The 13,078-nt window shown below is 33.4% G+C and overlaps 1 protein-coding gene across 1 annotated transcript; it reads left to right on the top strand.

Moving 5' to 3' along the window:
* The first annotated feature begins 2,377 nt into the window (after positions 1-2,377).
* On the top strand, positions 2,378-10,333 carry LOC124369200. Its single transcript, XM_046827031.1, has 2 exons — positions 2,378-2,817; positions 9,384-10,333. Exons 1-2 carry the CDS (start codon positions 2,721-2,723, stop codon positions 9,473-9,475), a joined length of 189 nt encoding a protein of 62 aa, XP_046682987.1. The 5' UTR covers positions 2,378-2,720; the 3' UTR covers positions 9,476-10,333.
* Positions 10,334-13,078: the final 2,745 nt, after the last annotated feature.

Below are 13,078 nucleotides of genomic sequence, written 5' to 3' on the forward strand. Positions count from 1 at the left end.
TAAAAGCGACATGCCTCGGAATGCCGTGGGATTGTAATTTGTTAAGCAATGTTATGTGGTCAACATAGTCAAATACTTTAAAAAGGTCAAAAAACACTTAATGTGTGAGTATGGCCTTCAATCTTCTTTGCAACCATATAATCAAGATTCACTCTTGCGGCGATGGTTGATTTTTCTTTCTCAAACCTAATTGTTCTTCTGAAAGCTGGTTGTTTGTTCAAAGAATATTGCATTCTTGACAAAAACAGTTTTTCGTATATTTTGCTCAGTACAGGCAAAATACAGAGAGAGGCTGATAGTTATTTACTGAATAAGGATTTTCTTTCTTATAGGCTAAATATGCACTTTTAGGAAAGAGAGAAAGACTCCTGTTTGCAAATATAGATTAAATTAGTTGGCTAGTAGCTTCACTGAATACTTTATGCATGTTTTATGAGCCACGACGGCATCAGATTTGTGTCATTAGACTTGTTTGGAAGTCGTTGAATTATTTTATTAACCCCTTCCCAAAATGCAGGAGACAGCGCTAATGAGGCTGCTAGGATCAGTCTATGTTTTGGAATCCTTGTGGAAGTGATAAACAAAAATCTTGCTCGATATCGCAACAAATGCGAAAATCTATTAAACTCGTTATCAATCCCGAAGGCATCACTCACAAGTATATCTCAAATTTGAACTTTTATTTGTTTATTATCACAGTTTTTGTCATTCCTTTTTTGTCCCAGACTGTTTAGGAAATATTTTTTTGAAGAAACAAGCCATTTTGAAACATAATACGATTTCACAGCAAGGATCACTTGACTATAAATACTTTTGTAAACTCGGGTAAAGGTTTTAGGCTCTTCATTGGTAAAACATATTAATTTCTGAAAAAAAAACTTCACTTGCAAAAGAATGCCTTTTGTGATCCAAATATGTTGAGTTTTTTTTACAAGTTTTAACTATTTTAGTATGACAACCAGTATTGAAATGGACATTTAAATAGTCATTAAAAATCTTAAACTGTTGCTTTACGGGGTGTGTCGAATTTATAAAATTCAATTTTTCTTTGGAAAGGGACTTGTACAGGAGAAATATTTTTTATATCTCTTATTGTTTCAATAAAATTTGATTCTTTTTAAACTATTTTACTTCTGCTAATAGCCTCTTGACCATTGTGATCAGAGATTTCTTATTGAACATAGACACTGTGATATTAAAGATACTAATAATGTAATTGTAAATAGCCGATTTTGTGTTAGCAGTTACCCTTGTTGAAGATTTCACTAACAGTTCAAGATCAAATGACCTTAGCAAATTGACTAAACGCTTAGTGGCTGGGTGAATGTTGTTTGGTGGATTAACATCCATTACATCCATCAGAACGTAATTTCTGTTTATCCAGGTCCATTAGTAAAGCTTCCATTTTAGAAAAAGTTTTAATTTCCTCCTTAAGAACTGTAGATGCCTAAGACGACTAATTTAGATTTGTTCGTTTCAAGTTTCATCCCGACTGATTCATTAAGACTTTTTTTGTGAAACTAAAAAAAGGTTTGTGAAAATACAATTATGTTTAGAATAAATTGCAACACCGCATCCCTTTGAAAGCTGTATACAGTATGCGTTTGCCAATTTATAATTTTGAATTTTGCACTGACAAATGTTTCCGCTGTTAAAACCATTCTCCATATTTTTATTGGATGTGAGCTAATTAAAAAGGAAGTTTGTGGATTAATACACCATGCCCTAATATACTATGGTCATATCCATCAGACTTTGGCCAGGGGGTTGAGTTCATAACGTCATTAGAAATACAAAATATCTTGGTGAACCAAACTAAAACGTTATCTGTACCTATCTTCTACGGCTGTAGTGGAGTTAGGTCTCACTGTCTGTATGTACTAATATAATATAAAGTAAATTTTGATTTGAACTACGGCTAACGGTTTGGCTGGTATTGGGCCCGGAAATTAAATTCTCACGTTAAAATTACAAAACTTTTGCATTGAAAAGTCGGGATACTTCATTATTAGGTTTTGGGTTGCAATTCCGTTGAGATATTTTTTCTATTTCTAGACCAATGGATTTACAGTTTCTATATTCACCTTTGGAATGTGATGCACTTATACCCTTATGAAAGTGACAGGAAATCATTTACTTACTTACAGCTATATGAGGAGAGAATAACAATACATTTTATTTAACTTATTGAAATAACTAGGCAATGATTTTTTAGACGAACACTTATAGGTACATATACTTGATCATAACTCCCAAAAAATAAATTAACGCCCAACGTATAAAAAAATTATAGGTTAACGCCTTTGAAATAGAATATAACCTGTCCTTTGGAAAAATACGTTAAAAAGATGTTTGTTTACGTTTACTAAATGACATAGACAAACAGCTGTAGCTGACACTTCACTTAAAAGTGACAGCACATCCAGTCAGTAATCACACACAACAATCTCATAATCCAAATTGGAATTGGACACTAGAGAAGAATAAAGAAGAACATTTTTATTTCCACACAATAAACTATTGAAAGTTATTAGTTCCACATTCCTTCAAGTATTTATGGTGGTACTTGTATTTGTTCCTATTTGTGGTATATTATATCCAGACTGACGAATTATTTATATAGATTCTGAACAATAAATATTTTTGTTGATATTAACAGTTTGATTGTTAAAATTATAATTAACTGGTTAAGCTGAAGTTTGCTCAAAAGTATTACAACGATGGTTGATTTTTCTGGAGGTCCAGGTGGTTTAATAGAACATGGCTTCAGCAACTCTGTTTTCATTGTTCCTGGAATAATTATTTTTGCTTTATCAGGTAAGAAGTTGAATAGGCCTGCCTATTTATGGAAGAGTAAATGAAACTTTATTAGAGTAAAGTAAAATTAACTTTAAGGGGTATGGTTAGCTGGTTTCGTACTTTGGTAAATGTTTAGGTAATTGTTTACTTTAACCACCACACTTTTAGTCAACTTTTCAACCATAGGATAGTAATATAATAAATATGAAAGGAAAGAAAGCCTAAATAATAACTGACATTACATCAGAATAGTATCAATCTGGAATGCCCCTGGTCATCAGTGTGGGCTTCGGGCACCTTCCACTCCGCACTTCTGGTAAAAAAAAGGAAAAATATTCTCGAGATAGTACCTAAGTTCAGTCTCAGATCAGATGAGTGCTCAGTTCGTCACACAAGACCTTCGAGACTATCACTCACTCATTCTGTTGCACGCTCTTTTAAATACAAATTTTCCCAGTTATCTTTCAAACAACTTTCGATTTATGTCTGAAATAAGTGAACGAAGTACAAGGAGGGATACATCCTTATTATCTATCCCAATTCATCAAACAACTACCTTTAGCAAATCGTTTACAGTTTCTGCCTGTTGATTGTGGAATGCTTTACCACAACATTAGAGCCATCGATAAGCGCGCTCGCTTTGGGGCGGAGGTCAGGGCCTTGATGCTGGGGGCTCAGGGGGTATAGCGGTTGGCGGCTTTGGAGTGCGGTACTTAGGACAATTGCATGCAAGTTGAATGAATGCGAGTGTGTGTCTTGCGATATTATTGTAAATTTGTATAAAGTTACATTAATTATTGATGATTGTTTTTATTTTAAGATTCACTTAATATGTAATGTAAATAAATAGACTAAATTTTAGTTAGAAATGTATACATATGTATGTTAGTTTAATTTTTATGAGGTTAAGTGGTAGAGAGGACTTTATAGTCCTAACTTCGCCTCTAATAAAGTCATTTTTCATTTTTTTCATTTTTTGTCCAACGTGATCTGATGTCGGAAAAGTGGTCTACCCAGGGATCAACCGGCCTGCACAAGAAACAAGAACATAATTAAAATAAAATTTGTTACACATAAAAAAGAAATGTAAAATTCCATGTCTAACTAAACATCACTAAATATCTGAACTTTCTATTATAATACAATCAAACAGACCACCCAATACATATAATGTCCATAGGTAAAACTAATAAACTTGTATAAAGTAACTCCATTTTTGTAACCAAACTCATGGAAACTCGTATAGAAAATGGCTAACGAAGATGCCAAAACACAAAGAATCACACATTTGTTGCACAAAGAAAAGGAATGAAAATTTCAATGTCGAACTAAAAACTACACAGTATTACATCCTTCAATCACAATAAAAACTTTGATAGAGCACCCACTACACATATTATACATAGGTCAATAATGTTCTTCACTTTTATAAACTAAATCTATTGTTATAGCAGGTTACTACCACACACAAACACAACACAACTCAATTACAAAATGGCTAATGACGATGACAAAACTCAAAGAACAATGTCTTTATTTTGAAATGTACAATGCAGCAAAATCTGACCAATCACTAAACGGGAAAAAATAATTTAATAACTAGATGTGGAAATAAAATGCTTATAGGTAAATAAGGCGAGACCACAGAGGAAAAACAACAAACTTCACGATATAGGTAGAAACTGTTGCAAAAATGACTAAAACGAAGAACAAGACCGGAAGCACAGAGGAAAATACGATAATGAAAACTCTGTGAAAGAAACTATTAGTTGAATGGGCTAACAGTAATACCTCCGACCATCCGTGTGGGTTGCGGTAGCACATCTGGTACTGGCCAGTGCTGATGGCAGCAAATGAAAAAATCCCTCAAGAAAGTACCACCGATAATATAAAAATGGTGTACGGTATGTCTAATCAAGAATGCTTAAGCGAGCTAAAAAATATTACAAATTCATCTAACCATATTCTTCTTGCTATGTAGATGACAATGGCCATCACAGTTACTTTATTGCACAAAAACAAAGTAGGGTATTATTCAAATTAACAGCTGGCGTTGCCAATCGAAAATTTAATGTTAATGATGCATTCTTATTGTCCTACTACAATACATAATGTAGGCTAGACACTTTTAGGAGGTGCAAATCACAACTAGGCTATTTATGTTTTTTTTTTTTTTTTTTGTAAAGGGAAATGTCAAATTGGTTATGTTTGTGTGTACTGTGCTTCTATTTATTTATGTTTTACAATGTTATCTGCCCCCAATAGCAGCATTGAGCATTCTGTACATCATCAATAACCACAATTTAACCATCCCATATACTATTGCCTTGTGGATAATGTTGTCTGTTATTCAACTGTTAGCTTCAACTCTGATACTGACATTTATTTTGGAAAATTATGTATTTGTTAGGGTGTGGATTACGTAATCATCCCACTGAACAAAACAAAATAAGGTTTAACCCTTTCCCGTATATGCATTAAGTACTGCCGAAGTAACCATAGTGAGACCTATTTACTAAAGTTGTCATTTAAGCTAAAATTATACGTTTAGTACCATTTTAAAGCTTAAAAACATGCCTTTTATATTAATACCAAATATTAATAACATTGTATCTTAAAGCTTTTTTTTTCAAGGTGATAAATAAAATATTTTTAGTAAATTTATGTCCATTTGTAAAATCATTATTTTATTTTTAATGATAAAGTTGTAAAAACACAAAGTAAAATAATTTTCAAACATTCCACTTATAACATTGACTTATGTAGGAGCCATATCAACTAAAAAAGTATTCTAATGTTACTAGGACTTAACACGCCAGTTTGCATCAATACTAATATATTAACCACGTGCAGAACGGAAATAAAGAGAGAAAAATACAAAGAGAACTGAAAGATGCTCTGTTTTATTTTGTTCTTCTAGGCAAGAAGCTGAGAGATTGCACTTAGTCCTAAAACAACCTTTGCGCTATTTCTGTAGTGACAGGGTATTCTGGTTGGAAAAGGTTGAGCGTAGGGGCCACCTCCTGTCAAGATCCATGAGTAAGGGTTTTGGGTATTAATCTCAGTCAGAAGAAGGGGAGGCCAGCTCTATACTAGCCTCTCCAGTCAAAGCAGACAGGGGGTGGCAGGCTAGCAACTGCCTTTAACACTTAGGGAGCCACACCAACTCCAACAGTCATCCCTCGCAGTAGACTAGATCTCTCAATCTACACCCCAATATCTGGACATTAGTAGTTAGTATATACCCGCTCTTAGACATCCATAGGGTTGCTCAGATTTAAGTGTTGCATTTTTTTTTTGCTGTACCTAGTGTAGGTTCAACTGCAAAGTATAAACTAACCAGCATTAAACCTTCCTGGAGATGCTCTATGTTTACCAAAGATTTGAAATAGTTCACAGTATAACATATAGAGTGCAGCACTTGTCAAAGAAGTAACTTATTCCTTACTTACACATGGCGGGCCAATTCAGACCATTTGTAAGGGCAGCATTTAGCAAGTGAGTCAATTCGGGCCTCTATTACATGAGAGGGTTAAGGTTTTGAAAATGACATATGACAAGGTTGTAGTTTATTAAAAGTGAGACTACTTTACCTGCTAGATGGTAGGAAGTTATTGTTACATGTATTTACAGTATTTGTATGCTCGCTCAAGTTGTGTGTCGTAGCTCATAGTAATGGCTGGAAGTATTAGTGACCCAATAGAATTTTATCTTTTAGTGGTAAATACTACCTTGAGGGATGATTTTCGTTATTGCTATCAGCCTCTGCTAATGTGCTGAAGGCCAGAGGCATTTGTGTCAGCCTGATATAAACTTGTATTCTCACATGTTTGGTATAATAAATAATACCATTTTTCTTTTGCGCCAAAGCCCTTCTGAATTCAGTATTATTCTTATTTTATGTATCCAAAGCTGGTGTGATGGCTGACGTCAGTAATGACCAATATGATGTTGATTCACAGCCACAACATCATGTGATGGTTCGGAAGTCACCTTTAAGCCGTAGGTCCCCAGGTTAAGTGCTAGAGAGGGCTTCTTAGCCCTAACTTTGCCTGGTAAAATAAGACATCTTTACTTTACTTTACTTTTTACACCATCACAGGACATACATTATGACATAGAACAAGAAAATGCTGCTCCATATGACAAAATTAGTTTCAATTTTAAATGTTCAACAGCTTTGTTATTTGTCATTTCCACCCCATTAACACTTTGAGTATCATAAAAAATGTTCTTTATGTCTGAGAAATACCAGTGATATTTACCCAGGGATAAATGAAGAATACCAGACTTTTTTTAGGCTGTTTTGCACAATTTTCATTTTTGTTTGTAACTCCCTTATTTTTGGTAAAAATTAATGATTTTTTAAATGGTACATAAATAAATTCTATAACATTTCACAATTTATGAAACTTAAAAAATATATGTGTATGATTTCATGTAAATGTTTTAAGGTGATGATTTTTAATGTATTTACAATCATAAACATAGGTAGAAACTCATATTTCAAAGATATTCAGAGAGGTCCAAAAAGAACTAACACATTTTAACATCAATTTTTATTTACAAAATTATAATATATGGTGAAATTTATAAATGTACAGATAGAAAAACTCATAAAAATTTTAGTGGTGGTCAATAATCTCGATATGACCACAGTTTATGGCTCTGCAGGTATCAAATCAAAATTCAATCTTCCACCAAACATTTCTCGAGTAACACTTGCAATAGCATCCCTTATCCACTCTTGTAGATGGTTGTAGTTTCTAATCTCCTCTAAATGTACATTGTTCTTGACATAGGACCAGAAAAAAAATCCATTGGGAGTTAAGTCTGGGCTCTTGGTCGCCATTATATCAGTCCTCCCCTCCTAATCCATCGATATTGACACTTGAATATCAGATATTGAATATCAGAACATGCCGAACACGGTTATGGGAATGTGCTGGAAGTAAATTGGGCTTTCTGTACTTTCAATTTTGTTTATTTGGGGAAATAGTAAAAGTAATTAATTGTATAGAACATACAATTAATTAATTTAAGTAAAAAGTACAAAAATAAATTCAAAATCTCCTGATATTCAGACAATAGTATTATTAAACAGTTGTGAAGCATGTTCATATAGCACAATGATAACACTTCTCACCATTTCTTCACACCTTGGAATATCTAGATGTTAGTGTACAAAGGGTTAAGTCATTTTTTCTTTTCTGGAAGACAATTTACAATAGGTTAATAATGTGAAAATCGTATTTTCCCACTCCGGCCGTTAAGTTCATATTATCACAATATAACATCCTTTCAATAATATAAGTTTACAATAGGCTGACACAAGTGCCTCCCCACACACTTAGGTGCTACCTCGGGCGAAAAAAATTAGCAAAAAATGAAAAATATCTCATGAGATAGTAGCTACCATTATCTGATCACAAATTATTTTTACTAATACTGTGAGCTTAAAAACACAGTTTGACAAACAAATATCGTAAATTCACCTAACTGTAACTTTCTACTACCTTGGAAGGAAAGTAGTTCACTTTTAATACTCTAAAACTACGATTTTTGTCATACCCTGAAACCTTATATTGTTTGATTCAGGAGGACAATTACAATAGGTTACCATGTAAGACTTGTAAATCCTACTGATGGGAATAAAAGCAAATTTGAACAATAGTGTAAACAAATTTAACTGTAACTTCCTACAACTGTAATAAATAATGTAATAAAACCAAAAGAGTAATCACATTAATTTAATAAATGAGTGAAACTAACCAAACCATAACTTCCTAATCTCGTGTAAGTATATGTACAACCTACTTACAGACCTGGTAACTTCTGATAAAATTAAGATGTCAGTTTCTTGATTTTGTAAGAATACAAATTATACAACGAGCTCACCTCATCATTCTTAAAAATACATGATGATCAATTAAATGATCAATAAATTAACTTCATATAATTTTCAATTGCTCACGTAATTTACTATGAAACACACATAGTTTATTATAGCAAACTAAATAATGGTATTAGAGTTCAACACCCGGTCGTTGAGTAATGGGTGCCAATGTTATCCACAAGGCACAGCACGGCACAGTAGTTAATGCTGCACTGACCACAGAATGCTCAAATAAACTATCAGGTGCAAGTAACATTGAATACGTACATAACAAAAAGCACAGTATGCAAATATAACCATAAAATAACATTTCCATTTCCAATATTAAAAAGCATCGTTATTCCTATTTCCATTCCCTAAAACCGTATATTTGTTCAGGAGGACGAACAGAATACATTAATAACATTGAAATTATGATTGGCCTCTCTGGTCATTAAAACTTACTAATGCTACCTGTTTGCAATCGTCCTCTTGAACGAAACAGTATATAAGGTTTGTGGGGTGATCCCCAGGTTCTTTAACCAGTCATAATATAGGACTAGAATTATTTTTAGATATCCAAAAAATAATCCTAATAAAACTTCTCATTATCATTCTTATTTGTTGTGAAACATATTGAAAATGTTATACCCTGTAGATAGAAGAAAAATCTCTTTTTGTATGGTTACCCATTATTTTATTGTTTCAGCATTTTGTGGCTACAAGCTTTTCCTCTGTTTATCAGAGCGAGAGAAAAAACGTGAAGAGAAGAAAAGACTTAAACAAAAGAAAAAAAAGTAGACATGAAATTACACTTAAAGGAGGTGATATAGGAATAAATGCTGTGACGAAATTGTATATAACAAATGGTAACATTTTCTGTCCCTTTTTAAATGGTTGTTTCATTGTTAATTTAATTTATAAGACTTAACACCAATCAAGGTGATATTTTGCACAGTAATTAATTTCTTTTACCACCTGATGTTTGGTTCTAGTTTTAAGTTATTTATTGTTTGTCTTATTTGAATCTACATATATGGTAATGTACCGTACCATAAAACTTGTTAAGTTTTAGATGGTTTTAACACTGTGATGGTTAAAAGTAAAGTCTTCAAAAGTTTATTTTTGTGTGAAAACATGGTTTATTTTTATGCTACTGTAACGTTTGTGTGAATATTTTCTTAATTGGAATTTTCTTCATAACTTTAATAAACCACAGAAATGTTTTAAAATAGCATTTTAAAGTTAGGGTAAGGAATAGTACAACATAGGGGTTAATCTATAAAATTACTGTATTTTTCATTACATTAGTATGCTGATATAAGCAGCCTATGTTTTGGATTATGATTAATTACTATTTTCCATAGTCTTAAGTGATTTTGCTATCACTTTTGTAGATCTTCATTATGTTACATAACTTGTTATCTGTGATAATAGTATTTTCATTATCTTTAATATATAAAGTATTAACAAGCTGCAACAGTTAAAATGTATTTTTGGAAACTGCCATTAGAATTAAATAGTGACTGTAAGTATGGACAAAAAAATTTATACATCTATGTATTAATTTTCATTCCATGAAATTTTGTTGTTTTGTTGTGTTATCAATACAGTATGTATGTTGAATATTAAATAAAACCTGCCAATTAAGTTTTTAAACCCTGGTTTGTATTTGTAGCTCACCATTTGAAAAATAAAGTTTAGTTTCTTTTACTGATATAAATAAAGAAAGCAAACAAATATTATTAGTATACACAAATACATTATAAAAAAATCACAGAATGTTAATATTGCCATGATTATATATTATAACATTAACATTACTTACCATTATCAAATTTTCACAATGGTACAACCGATAGAACTAATATTTGACATTCTTTCAGGTTTACACAATTCACTAGATGTTTTTATAAACAAAACAAAGATAACTTTTTTTATAAAAAAGCACACTAAACTCTGCACTTTTTAAGATTTTTGGCTGCAAATACAGTAAATTAATTATGTCAAATGAAATTTTTATGCTCTTTGGTCAATTCATAAGGTAGTTAAATTTGTTAACTTTTCTGGATTTTTGCTGCAAATACATTGATTATGTCAAACGAGATTTTTATAATGTTGATTAAGAAATCTATAAATTAAACCAATCTTAAGTTACCAAGTCAATTCAACATATTAGTGTGAGAACCTAGCAATATATTTGTAGTTTGCATGTTTTGGATATCATAAAATGAGAAATAGAATAATAATAAAATGCTAATTTTCATCCCAGCGGCCCTTTGGGTTCATTAATTCGTTTGAGATCTCCAAGGAGCTTACTGATTATCTTGACACCCACTTGAGACAGCATGTTCAAATATAGACATTCTATGCTGTTCAGTTCTGAAGTTGTTCCTGCCTCTGGTCTCGTACTAGTGGACGTCCCTGCCCTGAACCAGTTCATATTTGAATCTGCAGTACAGGGTGATTGAGATGTTATATGTAGCTTTACTCTTAATTAGAAGCCAGTTTAGAAAGCAGACAGTCACCCGGATATTTTTTTAGGGCAATGACTTTTTTAACATCCTTTCTCAGAGCACTCAGGTCTCTGGGAATGCAGACAGGATTATCATAAGTCAGGCCTGGACACAGTAGGGGAGAGGCCCCCCTCTGGAGAGGGAAGCACCACCTTAGTATATAAACCAAAACATAGTCAAAAATATTAGAGTCGAGATTTCAGAGTCCGGAGTCAGACCAGAGCCCAGGATCCAGTCCAGAGTTCTGCCTGGTGTCGCTTGTCGTTCAGCCATGTCTTTATTGGGCCTCTCGACCATGGTGCTGGGTAAGTCACACTATCCTTCAGTTCTAGAGTATATCTGGTAGTCTCCAGTAATAAATGACACTTGTAAGAATAACTTTTGGATTAATGCTTAATTGTCACGTAAATGGTTTTGTTGCTTTGGATTAATAAAGATATTATACACTCAAGCACTTAAGGTTTGCCTATTATTTGCTATCCTGACGTAGAAGGTACACCCCACCCATACTTAACAGAGAATATAGAGGCTGGGTAAGGTAAAAAATCCAAGCTCCCTGAAGGCAGTTTTACACGACTCTCTGGGTTTTAATTTTGAAATTGTTCTGACAGCTTTCTTTTGTATTCTAAATACTCAATAAAATTTGCATTTAGAACAGCTGCTCCATAGTCTCAAACAATAGATCAAATGTGGATGTACTATGCCAAAGTAGGCTGTTTAAAGTACATCCAACAAGCAGAATTTTGGTAGATTGCGTAAGACATAAATGCCTGAGGCAACCTTTGAGCAAACTCTGTCAATGTGATTACTCCAGGTTAGTCCTTGGTCCAGGTGCATGCCCAGAAACTTGGTGGATTCGACTTCATCTAGGATAGCTTCATTCGCCATCACAATTGGTCAGTATTCATCTTGTTGACAGAGAGAATATTTTATTACGTTAGTTTTGGCACAGTTAGTTTTCAGATTTATCTTTGAAAGGTGCTTGATGCATGGGTTTAGCTCAATAGAGGCTTTGATACCAAGATCTTGTTTCATTTTTAATCTGATGCAGAGAATCGTATCGTCCGCATATTGAATCACCTCACCATTTTGTATTGATGGGTCCCAGAATTGAACTCTGAGGAACACCATAGGGTATTTTTACTTTGCCTGACAGGGCGTTCGCAATATGCACACATTGCTCTCTACCACTGAGGTATGATGAAATCCATTTTATGCGCCTGACCTCGGACACCACATGTCCATAACTGATGTAACAGTGTCCCATGCTGCACACATTCAAAAGGCCTTTGAAGGGTCAAGACATATGCTGAACACTTGTTCTCGCCTCTTCAAGCCATTAACAACACAGTGAATGAGTTTTGTTAAAGCATCAATAGTCAATTTTTTTTTCTGAATCCGAAGTGTTCAGGGTTAAGAATTTCAAACCGTTCAAGAAACCTTTTAAGCCTTCTAATGAAAACCTTTTCAAAAATTTTGCCCATGACTGAAAGAATGGAAACAGGACGATAATTACTTGCGATGCAAGGATCAATTTCTTTGTAGATCAGAACTACTTATGCTGTCTTCAAAGCTGAAGGGAAAATGCCTTTGGTGAAGCAAAGATTTATTAGTTTAGTAAGTGGTGTCAAGATGTGCTTGAAGCAACCATACTGACATTCTGTTAATATCACTGGACTTTTTCGGCTTGAGGTCCCTCAAGACGACTGTCATATCCACCTCCCCCACAGGAGACAGAACCATGGAAGAGACTGGTCTCAACTAAAAGATGTGCTTGGTACAGTGACAATAGAGAAAAAAATTATTGATTTCGCTAGCCAACAGAAAGTGATGCTCTGTTAATTTACCGTCAATTTTGAGTTTCAGATTTTATTTTTTTCAGTAGTTT

This window comes from Homalodisca vitripennis, chromosome X, assembly GCF_021130785.1.
Source record: "Homalodisca vitripennis isolate AUS2020 chromosome X, UT_GWSS_2.1, whole genome shotgun sequence".
Lineage (NCBI taxonomy): Eukaryota > Metazoa > Arthropoda > Insecta > Hemiptera > Cicadellidae > Homalodisca > Homalodisca vitripennis.

Bases quoted from the DNA above. Each gene is read 5' to 3' on its own strand.
- LOC124369200 (XM_046827031.1), top strand. From the start codon at position 2,721: ATGGTTGATTTTTCTGGAGGTCCAGGTGGTTTAATAGAACATGGCTTC. The intron at 2,818-9,383 runs GTAAGAAGTTGA...TTATTGTTTCAG, and splicing joins AATTATTTTTGCTTTATCAG to CATTTTGTGGCTACAAGCTT.